This window comes from Zophobas morio, unplaced genomic scaffold (assembly GCF_036711695.1).
Source record: "Zophobas morio isolate AGI-343-1 ecotype UQ-CSIRO unplaced genomic scaffold, CSIRO_AGI_Zmor_V1 ptg000379l, whole genome shotgun sequence".
Classification (NCBI taxonomy): domain Eukaryota; kingdom Metazoa; phylum Arthropoda; class Insecta; order Coleoptera; family Tenebrionidae; genus Zophobas; species Zophobas morio.
Genome location: NW_026972483.1, coordinates 303,745 through 319,866, shown reverse-complemented (window position 1 = coordinate 319,866; position 16,122 = coordinate 303,745). Strand labels below are relative to the sequence as shown.

Sequence of the window (16,122 nt, the reverse complement as noted above, 5' to 3'; positions counted from 1 at the left end):
TTGTTTTTTTAGATACTCACTTCAGTTCATTGTATTTTTATCACTGTATCTTTTTTGTTTTTAGAGAACGTCTTATACCAAGCCTCTTGGTTCTGAACCTACCGCAATAAAAATACACAACTTTCTAGAGCCATATTAACTATGGTTCTTTTTTTTTTTTTATTAAGGTAATATATTTTATAAACTTAATAGCTAGTTTACAATTGCTAAATTTAGTAGCATCATAAAAATGTTATATGGTAAAAGTTCAGAGCTAGGGCTCCAATTCCATTCCCCTCCCCTTTCGCTTTACTAAATGAGTGCCGCACTAACAGCTATTTAAAAAATCTGGTTGGCAAAAAAATCATTAACAGCATGGTTTAATGTAAATGAGTGCTACTTCTTAGTCATATCAAGGTACTTATTTTTGAAAACGACCATCTTTATAAAAATGCTACACACAATATTGTTAAACGTATGTTGACAAAATTTTGCGGTGTCGCCTGTCTTTTTAAATATTTACAAAATAAAAGTTTTATTGCTTTATTATGGTATTTACTCACGCAAAGCATTTGTGTACGCTTTGTCATAACACCTGTATAATAGTCAGCTCTGATTCGCTTTAAATATACTGCTTACATCCTCTAAATGTCATAATAGAAAATACTTTGCCCAGAGAATATCTAAGTAAATTATATAATGCTGTGATAGTGTTTGCTAGGCCCAGGCTGTTTCGCAAACTCACAAGTAACATTACGAAAAAATTGTGCTCCGCCACTCCATCCACCCTTATTAAATAGAAGCTATATCCAAAAATAGAGAATTCACACGATGCTTCCATCAACTTACTAAATAAAATTTAACTAATAAACCAGTTAAATAATAGTAAAGGAAGTTACTAACTGTTCCTAACAAATTTTTTCTTTTTTTTGGTCAAGTGTAGGACCATTTTTGTTGACACAAGAAGGAAAAAAAGACTTATCATGTACATGAACTTATATACAACTTTCTTTTTTTTAAGTGAAATGAAATCTCTTTACTAAAAAATTGTACTTTAATATCTATTAATTAGTTTTGCTTCTTATCATTTTAAGATAATTTTTATATAAAATATTAAAAAGTTACCGTACTAAACCACTAGCAGTTAAGCAGCCCTCGGTAAAGCTCTTAGTATGCTTTAAAAAAGGACCATGTTCGCATTCACGAGGTAAAGGGAAATCTTTCTTAAGGAGTTCCTGTAAGCATTTTTAAAAAGTTGTTTGGGTATTAGTTGCAGTGTATGCAGGTTGGAGGCAGGCCTTTTATTTCCTGGTTTATAAGCACTTGCCATACCCACGAAGTACTGCTGGTGGGGATTTAAGGAATAGTTTATATTTCCATAGTATTCCTTCAAAAGGCTCGCAGCTCTCATTTAACCATATTACTGTTTTTTAATTATCAATAAAGGCCTGTCCTTCCATATATCGTCTCTTAAAAGAACGTATTTTAACGATAAGTCCTTTAATAAGAAGGGGAGTATCAACTCTAGAGGATTTAAAAATAGTCGCGTGCTTTAAAAACTTGACGACGGGAGCCTTCACAGATAAAGGATAGAGGTAACACTTTAATCCAGGAATACCAGAGTAGCTGTTAGGACTCTTTATATCTTACACCTGCCTCCGTAATGCGGACGCCCACTGTTTGGCATGGTGGGGAATCTAACAAAAGAAAAATGGAGGGTGAGAGCCTTTCAGTCAAGCGACTTTTTGCTGGTTGAACCCCTGATGTCGATAGATCTTTAAACTCTTCGCAGTTCAATTCCGAAAAAATTCCTCTTAAAACTACATTAAGTGCTTTCTCTTCAGGTAGTTGACAGGAGTAAAATTCATTACTTCTTTAATAAGAAGAGTTTGTGGCTACCCGAAAGTCGTCAGAATTAAAAGGAAAACTTTAAAGTGATTTCGAGTATCCCCTGAGGTTTAGACGTTACTACCTAATAAAAAGAAAAGTACTTCAAGCCATATATGCTTTTCACGTATAACATTGAGAGGATTGTAACTACTTTTGGGGATGTTGTTACTAGTATTGTCGCCGGTGGTGGCTTTAATGTTATTTTTAGAAGTGTTGTTACTACTGTTACTGCTCTTAGTAAAGGGGGTATAACTGCTTTCTTTCAAAACTATGGGGACTCACCACTATAATTATATTTATTACCATCGTTATTGTTACTAGAATCGTTATTATTACAACCACAATTTTTATTCTTATTATCAATGGTGGCAACTTCGACTTCATCTACGGCGAGAGCGCTGAGAAATTATTGGAATTAGGATTTTCCATAGTTCAAAGAACCGCCATTTCGCTTTTCAGAGCAATAAACCAGAGTTCTTTACTTTACCTTCAAGTTCGGAATCTTTTTGTCTGCAAAAACTAATTTTTGTTGTTAGATCTGCTATGGCAGTTAATAACTTGAACACCATCTCGGGTGAATAGTGTCTTGTCATGGTTAAAAGTTATATATATATAAAACATTATTGTAAGAATATAAAGAAAGTAAGAAGAAAAAAAAAGAGTTTCGTGTTATATAAGTATAAAGAAAAATATTTATAGCAAGCCCGTCTCAGAAAAATCCCCCCCTTCATTCCTCCTGTTGTTACCCCTTTATTTTATTTTCTATATATTACCAGACATACTATCGCCAGGCCCTATAAAAGAGGTTCTAATACGCTGGTTAATCAGATCTAAGCGGGCACCAATGCTCATCCGAAGGAGCTTACACTATCATGACCATCCCGAAGAACTATAAAAGCAGGGAAGATCGGGGGTAGGGCCAGAACTCCAGCCATTCGGAAAACCGCTAACCCCCACTGAAAGAAGCAGTTTTAGGCCCGAGGTCCGAGGCCACCTGGAGACACCGGCCAGTACCACTTTCGGCCAAGGCCTCCCCGACTATCAGCTCTTCACCCAAAAAACAGGAGTCTCTTTCTGTATAATACATACTTTACAAAAATAAACAAAAGATAAAAATGCAAAATTTCTAGGTTAACTAATCACTAGGACATCCCTCTATTATATTTTTAAAATTAAGTCGGTGAAGTAAACTCTAAACCTTTAAAGGTAGTAGATTGGTAAGAGCTTAATTTGTTGAAATTTTTACACTAGTGTTAACCCTCACAATGGGGGCATGTTTAATGCCTCCTCTTAAAAAACGTCTCGAAATCGCGGTTTATTTAATCCTTTTGAACTGTGAAATGAAAAGTTAGTCCGGGTGTTTGTATAACTGGCAGAAAAAATATTATCACATTCTATTTTTTTTAAATCTTTTTCTTAAAAGGTTAAACAGAGATGAAATAGATCTGTTTCAAATTTTAAAAATAATTTTTTCACTTTTGGGTATTACGATTAGACTATGTGTTGCGGGGGTTCTATTTTAGTTGTATTTTCGTGACTTTATAAGTTCAGTAGGGTGAAACCTCTGGTGTTCCAAAATCTTCTTGGATCTCTCCTACATCCATCTTCTTTAAACACGGAAAAAGACTACTTTAAGCTTTTTGTCGGACGGGACCGATTTATACAACATCCAAGAAATTCCAAATCTAGGAGAAGTAACTTTCTAAGATATCATTCTAAAGAAGCGAAGAACGTGTCCTCTTTGAACATTTAAACGTTGTCTAAAACTTGTACCGCGGCATAAGAATTAAAATTTATGGGCCAAGAGTAGTCTTAAGTCTTATTGACTCCTTCCGCTTTCTTAAAATAAAATAGTCTTTCATAATTACTTTTTCCTTGTAACTTACTAAATTTCGCCTTAAGCAACTCTAACTCCTTTGTCAAAGGGGCGCTCGTAGCAAATTGACTGGTGATTAATTGTTGTTGTATATATATGCGGAAGTAGTACCCTTAACGACCGTTAATAACAAAATAAATAAAAATTATTATTTAAAAAGTTCATATAGTTATATGCAAAACAAATAATTAGTCATTTGATAGATATATATGTTAGTTGGTTAAGAAGTTAAACAGGGGAATGGTTAGCAAAAGCGATGCAAGTAAAAATAGCAAGTTGTGCAAAACAAGAAAAACAGTTATAAAAATGAATCTAAGTGCGCAGGCCACATTCATGTTTTCTGTAGTTGATTGAAAAAAAAAACTTTATACCTCTCTAGCAAACTGTGTGGTCTTTAGATTATATTATAACCGGTAAGCCAGGTTAGTTTGGTGTATAAGTTTAAGCTACACGTTACGCAGAAATATACAAATGTACTAATGTAAAAGCTAAAGTTTAAATAGGTCACCACAGGCAAGTAATAGAGCAACCGACCATTCCTTTATAATAAAATAGTGTAAAAAAGCTATAAGTAAACGAGATAATTCCTAAAGAGATCATATGTTTTCTTGTTAATTATAAAACACACCTTCAATGTCAAATACTAAACCCAAAAAAATTAGAAAATAAATATTTCTACATAAAAAGTTTGGTGGATAGAATAACCTATGCTTTTGACGTAAAAATTCATATAGCATGCGCTTCTGTAAAACTATTTTGAAAAGATGTAGACAAACTTGTTAAATAAGAAACCGCTGAAATATTTTAGGAGAATATAGTTTATTGGGCCATAATGCGAAAGTACAGTAATCATATGTAGATCCCCAGTAAAAAGGAGACCTTTTCTATAGTACATTAAAGAAAGTCACAAGTAAAAGAAAACTTCCAAAAGAAACGCTGTGCTGTCGGTTGAGCATAGAACAAATACGAGGCCATGCCAATGCTACCTATAAAATAGTAAACTTATAAGGCTACGTGAATTTTGCTGGCATTCCATACCTTTAAAATCACGAAAAATTCTTTAAAAACACTCTTAACCCTTTTAGCTAATTATGTTAATAGTTGAGCAATCTCGCAATCCTAAAACTTAAAATACTTTCTCGGTTTCCACAGAGGGGAGCTCCTAAATTCCGTTAAAAATCAAATCTAATTCTGTAAAAAACTTTAATAAAGTTTATTCGTACTTTTTTTCTCGAATCTCTGTTGATTTAGAGCGTTGTAGCCTTCGGGTTAACTCCTTACAGGTTACAGGTAACTATGTTTACCACTTGTCGCCTAAGTTCAATTTGCGAGAGTAGGTCAATGGAAATTGTGACTAAACGACAGTCTCGGGCCTCTGAAACAATCTTTAGTGAGCTTGAGTACCATGCTCTAAAGGAATTAGCCGCAGCCAACATACTATAAGGTAGTGGTAAATTTAGTTACCAGTAAAACGTAAAACAACTCTATTTTAAACTCTAGTTTGCCCCCTAAAGGGTTGAGCACTATTCTCATTTATTCTAGATTAATATTTAAGTAATTTATTCTGAACTATCTTTATTACTGTTAAAACTATTTCTTTGATGTATAAAAATTTATGTAATCTATCCTTATTTTATAAGAAATATAAAATTATAATGAAACACGTTAAAGTGAATTTTAAGTAAGCTGAAATAAACTATTTTTTACTCACCATGTTATTTAAACCAAAACAAAGAAGCAATAGCATAGAAGCCATAAAATTTTTTATAAATAAATTTCAGAAATGACCTACTTTATCACGTACTCTAGGCTATGCGTTGTCATGTCACTTAATTGTTTAAAAGCGTAGTTAGTAATAATGTACTTTACTATAAGCACTAAAGGTTATAGATGTTGTAAATAAATTAAAAAAAAAAAAGAAAACTTAAAGATATATTTAGCTTAACAGTTAAACAGGGAAAGTAGAATTGAAAACATGTCGGCGTGCTTATACGCTTAGTAAGACTTAGCATGTAAAAAAATTATTTCAGCATGCGACAATGCTGTATTATTTTTTTTTAAAATTATAAGAAAGAGAACTTTTTATAATACACAGAAAACTCTTTTTACGAATTGTGCAATTTGTTGGAGAGGCGTGTGCCTGTGTCCTTAATAGAAGAGCCTGTAGGCAGGATACATACTTTTTGAGTTTGGTTGCCTTCTTTCTTGGAATTTAACCTACACGTGAGCACTCTTTTAGTCCCCTTGTTGGCTTATGACTCCTATGCTTCACAAATAGTATAAAAGTGTGTGGAGGAACGTGTGCAAGTGTACCCAATAGAAGAGTTTGTAGAAAGAATAAAAATTTATGATTTGGTTACCTTCTTCTCTGGAATTTAAACTACATTTGGGCATTCTTTTTGGCCCCCTCGTTGACATAATCATGTTCCTCGTAAGCTTCGTAAACAGTATAAAAAAGCGCATCTTAAACGCTAAGCTTATACCAACAAAGTCCTGCAGAAAAAATAGTGGTAGTCATAGTATTTTTAAAGAAGTTTTGGTTCTAGTTTCCCTTTTCATTTATAGGTTTTTCTGGGAGGGAAGAAACTGTCAAGTTCCGCAAAAAATTGATTTATAGGGCCCAAGTTTTTGATAACTTAAACGATTATGACTTTTATGTTTTCTATTGCCTTCCTCGTATTTTTAGGCCTCTATGTTAAAGTTAGTTTTTTAACTCATAATTTTTGTTCGTATTTTTTTTTAACTATATATAAGATTACAAATATCTTTTAAATAAATTATAAATAATATTAATGTATGCATAAATATATTTTCAACACCCATTTTAACACTTAATTCTCGTACCTTTATAGTGATTTATTATAATTTTATATTTTTATCTAAGTATACCCATGACTGCATCATGCTATAGTCAGTTTTTGGGCTTCACTATACTTTTGCTAATCAAAAATTTTCTTTAAGTTAACAGTTAAAAACTATTTATTTCGGTATTGAATCTGTTACGTAGTTTGTCGCTTACTTATATTACTATCTTATATACAAATATAGTAAATAGTATTTAATTTATTAGTCAAAAATTATTATTACTGGTATTTAGTATACCAAATTATACGTTAATGCAATATCAGGTGCAGGGTTTTTTTAGTAACGCATTAGTAATTGCACTATAAAGTATTAAAAAAAAATTAATTTAAAGCAGGTTATGCCGGCTCCTAGTCCGTCTGAAGAGGTATCTAAATAACTGTTAAGTCATTTTTCATTTTGTTTATGAAAAAGTGTAGTGCAATAGTTTATTTCAACTTTAATGCTACGCATATTATTTTATAAGAAACGTATTAACGTATTAATACTGCTTAAAACATTTTAGATGAAATACTTTATATTCGTGGACGCAGGCAGTACGGGGACCCGAGCGTACTTGTACCAATTGGTTTTCGTTCTTTTTATTAATTTCTATAATTTTTCATTAAAATCTCAACTTTTCGATTAGCCCCGAAATTATAAACTCTTTCAGGATCAGTTTTTTATCACCTCATTACCTTTTCCTATTAAAGAGAGACCGTTTACTTCGGATCCATCCGGCACATGTTAACTTAATCCTTAGTTATTATATATATATAAATTATTCTATCGTTTTCCAGTTCCTATTGAAGAGTATGTATGGAGTGTTACCAAAGATCTCCTTGAAAAAATAAACGAAGACTGGTCATTAAGACGTTTTGGACCGATGTCGACCTTCATTTTTTTTTTATGTCCAATATTTTTAAAAAGTAAATAATTTTTATAGCCCTTTGTATATTTTCGGTACGGGCGGGCTACGGTCGTTATCGCCTGTGAACCAAAATAAGATTACTGAAGTATTGATACATTCAATAATTTTATTAATCTTGAAACTATTGTTATAACTTATGTTAGAAACTTGTGAATGAGCTTACCAACTATAATGGCTTTAATATTGATGGTGTTCATATTAAAGTTATTAGTGGGCAAGAGGAAGGTTATTTAAATAGTATTGCATTAAGGTTTCTTTGGTTTTCTTACTTAGTTAATATATATATATAGCTCTTTATGCCTGGATTACTGCTAACTATTTAGATAAAAAACTTAACAAAGAGCTCACTGTGGGCGTTTCAGAAATGGGCGGATGTGAGTGTTAATTTATTTGAGTTAAAGAAATATGCTGAATTATCATTAACCATGTACAGCCTCACTTCAACTCGCTTACCAAGTTAAAGATGTAAAAGGAAGCCCAGACGTACTTTATCAATATTTATGTTAACTTTTTTTAAAAAACTTTTTATATATAATTTTTAATAGAATATCGTCCACTTAAAGTTAGGTTCTGGTCATAAGTAAGTAACCTATTTTCTGTACATTATTTATTGGGAAACACATTATTCAGTCTCCCTTTAAAGGAGGAAATAGTTTTACTGCTTATTATATGGTTTACATATTCAGCATTGATAAATACATCATTTAAAATTATTATTTTTGTTACCCGGCGTTTTACTTAAACGTTTTTAAGCTACCACGTGTTTACCGCCTCCTTCGACGATTATGGCTCTGATAGTGTATATAATAAATATGTTCAAGCATTAAGTAATCAACTTAAAGATGAAGAAGCGAGGTTTGTTCATTCCATTCCGTGCGAATAATACTATGATCTATTAATAACTATTAAAAAAGTTACTGTTTCCCACCTGGTTTTAACTTCACCGAAGGTTTATACATCCTTGCAAAATTTATTATATATCTGAAATAGAAAGTTGCTCGCTTTATTAAACAGAACAATCAACTAAAAGCGTTTCAAAAGACCCCCAGGGAAATTTTGAGAACTGTAGCCGCAGCTTAAAGAGTATTCTTGACTTAAACTGCATTCAGGCACAATGTAATTTTTGTTAATATAACAATTTTGCAACCCTTATTTTTTTTTTTGAAGGCTCCATCAATGGTAAAAGTCTTCCTCCCTTTGATGCCAATATGAAAATCTATGGATTAGCGTCTTTTTATTATATTACTAACGATTTTAAAGCTTATGATGAAGGTAATATTATTACTACTATATCTTTTTATCTACTAACAATTTTATGATATAGATAATAAGCTAAATAAGAGTAAATTCGTTGACGAAGCCACTAAATATTGCAGTACTCAATGGGAAGAAATACAAAAAATGAGTACTTTTTTAACAGCCGTGACATATAGCTTGCTTACCCCTATATATAATAGCAAAAATTCGATATCGTGAAAAAACGTGTTTGAAGGCGAGCTATATTAACCTGTTGCTTGAGAAGGGCTTTAAGTAATTTTTATTTACATTTTTCGTACTGCTGGTATTAACTAGTTATTATACTCTTAGCATTACACAAGGAGCAGAGTTTTATACAGTCCAGAATGTTAATGATCTCAAAGTGAGTTGGACTTTGGGAGCTTTACTTCACGCACTTAATGCTGAAGATTAACTAATGTTTAAAGCAATTACCAACTGATATAAACTTCCTATAACTTCGGCGTTGTTTATCATGCGCTTATGATATTGCGATAGGAAATAGTACGCTAAGGTTATTAGAGTAATAGTGACCAAAGCATTGAACGGTTATAAAAAGTTGCAGGTGGCCAGTCTACGTTGTTAACTGCGGTAAACTCCACCCACAAGGACTTCAGTTGTTTCCGCTATAACTTGCATTTATTTGTTCTCCGCATGATCAGCACATAAGGAATGCTTTTTTGGGAGCGTTTAATATTGTAGATAACGTCTGTCTGCTGGTGACTAAGATCAACGGTTTTTAATAGTATCGATCTATATTATTTTAGATTATGATCATTTCTTACTTGGTCTTATCGATGTAATAATAATATTAGCGTCTATTTAGACCTTTTATTTGTTGCTTTTATAAAACTTCAGTTTTCATGCCATTCATTTTATTCTACCTAGTTCTCAATGACATGAGTTAAAGCCTTTTTATTTAAAATTAATTGAAAATTAATATAGTTATATTTTAGGTTATAAATTTTATAATAAATCAGTAGGGACTTTGGAGACTAAGACGATTTTGCCTGGTACATATTTAATATTTTAAGTTGTTCTTGTATAGATGAGCTTAATAACAGTGGTAGTGTTTAGCTGCAACTATCAACTAAACAATTAAAAAGTCACCAGAACTAATATAGCTGACCTTGTTATAAATAGTGTATATTTCAAACCTAGCCTCTTATTTTTTTAAACCACAGAAATTTGGTTTCCGTATATACGATAGATAATCCCCGCATTAATATTTACATAGTACTAGCTAACAACCTTCCTAAGCGCCTTTAGTAAACGATAAACTACCAAGGCGGATCGAATACAACAATGCTATACAAGTACAATCCGCACAAAGCCCGTTAATTAGCCAAACTGGCATGCTACTTCCTGTGATTGAACTTGCAGCTCGGGAAGACAGCATGAGTATTGCCAGAACATCACAATTATGTGTATCTTTCTCTCAACTCTTTCGTCCTTGATTTTGCTTCTAGTTTTATTCATAACTCAGCTGCATTCATCAACTTTTTTATGAACTATATAGCATTTCACGTTTCCCGCACGTAGTTTTAAGACGCTGTTCCTTTTTATTAGGTGAAAATTATGACTGTCTACACGAGTGATATAGACGAATACGAAGGATTCTATAAAGTAACCTTATCGAAAACTTAAAATAAATGTATTACTTAGGGGAAAGATTCGGGTACACTACAAATAACTAATATTTATAGCCAGCATTTGTGCATGTGCTTAGATCATCGGTGCCTCTAAGCACCAATTGCTGAATCTGTTTTCCGAGGCAGGGCCCCCAGTCTTAAAATTAGCATGTAACGACTTTAATTTTGTATAGCTTCTTGTGCTTGTTCAATAAATACGGTAGCCCCCGAGCTTAATAATGGTTTGTGTCCAGTAGTGGTTAAATGCTTTTGGCTTCTATGAAAAAAGTATCTACAATACGGGCTACCTTAGGCTCTGAGAGGGTGTCGTTGCGCGCAAGGTAGTGCTCCCCAACTAGTTGCCGCAGTAATGTGTTTTGTCATACTAGCAGTGCGCTGCTACAATTGACGGAACCCCTTCAATGCCAAAGCGAGTGAAGCGTAGATCGTAATAGAGGGTTTACATGTACACTGGTCGATACAGTTTTTTAAATAGGTACATCCTGATATTTACATGGCACAGTGTAACCAGCTTGTGTTCCTTCATTTACTTTGCTGCATTGCGTGAGTCTCGCGGCTGGCTGCGGCCGATGACGATGCTCAGGCCCCCTTTAGAACGTTTAAAGCTCTTAGAAGACTTTTTTGACTAATTATGTGTTTTTCTCCTTAACACATGAACCGTCTGTCTCATGATGGACATAGACTGATTTTAATACAAAGCACCCCGTTAAGTAGGTGTTGAAAGCAGATTTTATAAGCAAAAAAGAAAAAATCTGTCTAATCAAGAAACATTTTGCAAGAAGACTAGTACTCAGCAAGAAACTATAGTGAAAGTGTTTTATAGTATTTCACTTCTTTTTTTAGGAAAAAGAAGTTTATTCTAGAGCTGAGGAAATAGTGAAATCACGTTAAAATTTTCTTGCTATTAACTGTAGCAGATCCAAAAATTATAACAAAGGTAGAACTTATTGCCCTTTCAAGAAGACTGTAATGAGAAGAATCGAAGAAATGGCAGATGAAGTTGGTAAACAGATGCTTTAACGTATGACCGCATGCTCTACCATTTCTCTTGCTTTGGACGAGAGCAGCGAAGTATTTGTATAGGATGTGTCAGCGAACAATTCCATAGCACAGAACTTCTAGATATGGGGCAGCAAGTTTCCAGTAGAAAAGGTATTTTACGTGAAATTAAAGATTTGATAATCGCCTATTAAACTGGGACTAATATGATAGTGTTTGTTTTGTACAGGTGGAGCTCCGGCGATTATCGGGAGGGTAAAAGGTTTTTTTTTAAATTTTGTTGGAAGGATTTTTAAAAACCTAAAGTTTTTAAATACCACTGCTTTACTTACCAAGAAGCCCAAGAAGCTCTCTGTGCCAAGGCTATCAACTTTATTTCTGTTCTTATAATCCTGTGATACGATGTGCCATCCACATTGGATCCAGGGCTCATGATGGAAGGGTTCCTTTTATTTCTTCTTAATCGTTCAAAGGACACCATCACATTGCAGTGTTCCCTGGCTATCTCGGGGTTAAACCTTAGAAAGGTTTTGGAAATTATGAAATTTAGTTTTGGGATATTTAGTAGAGAGAAAAGAGTGATCCCCCGTCTCCCAGATAAGTGCTCACCTCTCAGAAATAAAGGTTGGTTGTGGGATCTAGCTTTTGTGACAGATATTATGGGTCATTTAAATAATTTAAATAAGCGTTTGTAAGGCAAACTAATTTTTTTTTTTCCCGACCTTGCTCGGTTTGGTTCAAACTTTCAAATTTAAACTGACACTTTTGAAAGGGCCTTTGCGTAAAGGTGGACTGCACCATCCCACTCGAAAGCAATAGTTGATGGTAGAAACAAAAATGCTGTCTTCACGAAGTTTAAAAAAAAAGTTTTACTTTTGAAAAAATCGTCTGGAGAGAGATCCATCGATAGTGCTTCCCAAGACAGTTTATTAAATTTTACTTGAATATGCGCTCCGCTACTCTTGTAGATTTGGCTCGGACTAATACTTGTGACCAAACAATTTTCAACTACCGATGTTTATTAAAAATAAATATCTCGCAATATTAACCGACGAACAATATAAAAAAAATCTCATTCTTCTTGGGCCCTCACAAGTAGATCCCAACATTGGGAAGCTGACACATAGATGAAGCAAAATCATAGGCCTCATTATTGTTCGAGTGCTAGTTTTTTCTTAATAATTTAAATAATTGCATTTTTTTTATAACATAAACGTACCCAATGACCAAGTGATCTGCGTATGATAATGTGGTTTTTGGTAGATTATAGTAGTAATCTAATTTAAGGAAAAGTTCAAAACAAACTAGGATAATGTTTTGTAAAAAAAATCTCTTGCCTAAAAAGTTTAAGAAGCAGAAACTTTTTTCCTGTTATTCGATTCAGATGAAGTGGTAGGGCTGGGATGCCTATGCAATATGTTTCAGAAGAATGATAGTACAAGTGTAAAGTTTGAAGTTGTCTATTTGAATAAGTAATCAAGTAGATCAATTTGACACACTACTAGCTAAATATCACACAGTTGGTTCTAAAATGGTGTGTTTAACCATAATGAAACTAGGGCGCGTGTTACTGGACAGTAATATTAGCTGGTCAAAGGAAATTGGCGGAAATTGTTAGTGCCATGCGAACAATTGACTTCAGAGAGATATCCTGATCTTTATGCTTATTGTACTCTTTAATTGACGAAATTTGGCCAAAGTTGGTGCTTGTTTCCTATATAGCACCACATAGCATAGCACAGCATAACAGAATATGATGGTTTTTACTTTAGAAAGATACCATAATCAACTTCGCTGAGGAAAAAATCCCAGTTCATGTTTTAACGCAAATTACCATTTTAGACAATTTTTACGATTATTATATAGATAATTTCATTGCATAGGGGTTAGTATATAATGAAGGTTCACGAAAAATAAACCGGCAGACATTTTAATTTTTTTTTCAGTGTTTTTTTTTTTTTTTTAGCCACATCTGTACATATCTATATATATGTACATTTGTTGACAATTGATTTTATAGAGCTTAAAGGTTTAGCTACCGACCAACAGAGGTTTAAATACCAGTCAGTAAAGGTTTAAATACTCTAACAAACTTAAATAATGTATTATTCAAGTGTAATTTATATAAAAGACAATATAAAGACACTATTTGTTTAAACTAGTTGATTTAGTGCTGTTATATACAATATTTAAGCTCCCTGACTGGCATGTGTAAAGAGAAAGAAATATGCATTTGTTTCGCTTCTCCTTGCTGGCGCGTGTCCTGTGTGCTCCTTAACATTTTTATCTTCACTTTTATGCGGGATGCGCGTCGGTAACCTTTTTGGTTGCTGCCATCACGGCGAGATACGCGTCGGCGATTTTTTAAAGAAACATGTTAATGCCCGCCGTCCACGGGTTTTGCTATATATGGTTGCATTTTCTGTTAGCTAGTTTATGAACTTTCGCGGTTGCAATGTACATTCTTCCTGAAAGTAACGGTTGCTTTTTGCCGCCAGGTCTAGGTCGTAAAGCTGCCTAAAAAGATAGACCCTATATATTCATATTCGCGTCTACAGACGCCTTAGTTCTAACGGGTTTCCATGGTTTCGATCTAGCTTACTCGAAAGATTGTCATTCGTTGACGGAACACATGTCTATGAAAGCTCATTACCCTTTGGTCATGTCACCCTCTATGACGAATCGGTCGTTACTTGATCTGAGGCTGAAATGCACCCTTATTTAATCAGCTTCAATAAAAGATTAGCCAAAAACCTTGAAAAATAAATGAAAAATTTGCACGTCAAATATTTTTAGTCAAAATAAAGTGCACTTTCGAACAAAAAGGCGGACCACCGATGCGCTAAGAGAACATGCATATACAGCGTAAGATTAACTGCAAAACTACTGACTTTGAGGAGCCATTAACATACGCCTCATTATTGCTTTAGAAATATTTTTTTAAGACCCATTCTTGAGAAAAAAGAGCTTAGTTAAGCCAACAAAATTATTATATTTTTAGTATTGAATCTAAAAACAAATAATTCTAACTAAATTCATAACTTACAACCTCGCTCCGAATAAGACCTGCTCTAAAAGGGGATATTGTGTGTGAGAGAGTCAAAAGCATAATAAAAAATACCGGAAAAAGGGGTGGTACAGCAAATTTTTTGTTAAATTTAAAGGTGTCTTTGTTTTAAAAAAAAAAAAATCCTCGGTATCCAATCTTGGAGGTTTAAAACACTAGTAAATTGCTGTGATGCATTTTTTAGGTTAAAGGACTGTTAAATGATTAATTAGTTAAAACCATTTAATCTAAAAAATATATGATTATTGCACTAGCGGACCATACGATACGTATTCACTTAATAAAGGATTCATGGGATATTTCTCCTATTTCGCGCTTTTCTGCCTTGGATTGTTGTTTTTGTCTGCAGGGCTTTGTAATCGATTAAAGACCAAACAAAAACAAACAAACAACTCTAAGAAACTTAATTAGTGATCTAAAGGGTTATTAATAACACGGACAATTTACATTAAAACGGTTTTTAACTGTCTTACTTACCGCTTGCGCTTTCTTAAGTATTTATTAAAATTAACCACATTACCTCTGTTAAACCCTTTTCAAATTAACAAATAATAAGTTTTAAGAAAACGTTGTGGGAACTGGAAGATAATAGTAACAAAACTTTGTATACATAAAATAATTTTAAAAATACATTAACTGAAGGGCCTCAAAATATATATAAGGAAAGATCAAGGGAGCATGATGCAAAACGAGATAGATTTTATTTATTTAATTATTAATGGCGTTTTCTGTTGCTCGATCAGGTTAACAACTTCGAATACACTCGCTTCAGGTATTAGTAGTCCACTAGTGCAAGTAAAATTATTAACTTATCACCTTCACGGTTAAGTTAGGCCTCCCAACTTAAATTCTAACCTTCTCATGCTAAGAGTGCATCCGTGGATGGCGGTAGTACGCGCTCGTGAGTTCCCCGTTAGTAGGCGATTAGCGTGTCCAACTATCTGTTCGTAGAGGGCGACGGAACCATTTCTAAAGAGTGCGGTCAGCAGCTCAATTCCTGAGTTCGTGGTGAAGTTTATCATTGCGCACAAACAATCACGGCGCGATTGTTTGTCGCACTTGAAGCCAAGGAAGTTATTGCCGATAAATCTCCCAGGCCGGAGATGCATATGCCATAATCGGCCGAATGTACAAACCATAAAGCCTTCACTTATTGCGCCAAGATAGTTTACTTTTCCTGCATAATAAAGGATTAGCATCTGGATCACTACCTCGGCCTTCGTCTCCACGTAATTTATGTGTGGACCCCACGACATTTTAGAATCAATAATTACACCCAGGTATTTTACCTAAGAACACCACAGAATTTCCAGTGCCGTTACAAGTTAATGGGGTCGGCAGAGCATGGCGTTTTTGGTTATTAGAAGCGCCTTGCCCTTTGCTGCTTTAATGGAGAGGTACCACTGACGACACCAGCTAGTAAGCGCCTCGAGATAAGAGTTGTAAGTGCTGACATAGTAAAACGGGTGACTTGAAGAAAAAAAAAAATCATCGTATCATTGGCGTAAATGGCGACCTGCTTGTGAAGGCGAACCGGAAGAGGAATGTCGCTCGTATAGAGCAGGAATAGCAGCGGTGGCAGAAGAGAGCCTTGCGGGACTCCCCCTGTTAA

General features: G+C 34.0%; 1 protein-coding gene across 2 annotated transcripts; it reads left to right on the top strand.

The window, feature by feature from the left end:
- The first annotated feature begins 6,190 nt into the window (after positions 1–6,190).
- Positions 6,191–9,216, top strand: LOC135120441 (nucleoside-diphosphatase mig-23-like). Of its 2 annotated transcripts, none has more exons than XM_064044753.1 (18): positions 6,191–6,255; positions 6,311–6,445; positions 6,945–6,974; positions 7,113–7,175; positions 7,236–7,332; positions 7,387–7,474; positions 7,533–7,602; positions 7,661–7,742; positions 7,808–7,891; positions 7,951–8,000; positions 8,063–8,097; positions 8,271–8,372; positions 8,432–8,466; positions 8,532–8,633; positions 8,685–8,789; positions 8,842–8,922; positions 8,975–9,047; positions 9,105–9,216. In XM_064044753.1, exons 2-18 carry the CDS (start codon positions 6,392–6,394, stop codon positions 9,205–9,207), a joined length of 1,254 nt encoding a protein of 417 aa, XP_063900823.1. In that variant the 5' UTR covers positions 6,191–6,255; positions 6,311–6,391; the 3' UTR covers positions 9,208–9,216. The 2 variants fall into 2 exon arrangements, with proteins under 2 accessions (XP_063900823.1, XP_063900822.1); XM_064044752.1 differs by having other exon boundaries at positions 6,942–6,974.
- The last annotated feature ends 6,906 nt before the right edge of the window (positions 9,217–16,122 follow it).

Coding starts and splice junctions, on each gene's coding strand:
- LOC135120441 (XM_064044752.1), top strand. CDS start 6,392: ATGACTTTTATGTTTTCTATTGCCTTCCTCGTATTTTTAGGCCTCTAT. Junction 7,603..7,660: donor ACCAAAATAAGATTACTGAA/GTATTGATACAT, acceptor AACTTATGTTAG/AAACTTGTGAATGAGCTTAC. Junction 8,923..8,974: donor GGAAGAAATACAAAAAATGA/GTACTTTTTTAA, acceptor TATATATAATAG/CAAAAATTCGATATCGTGAA.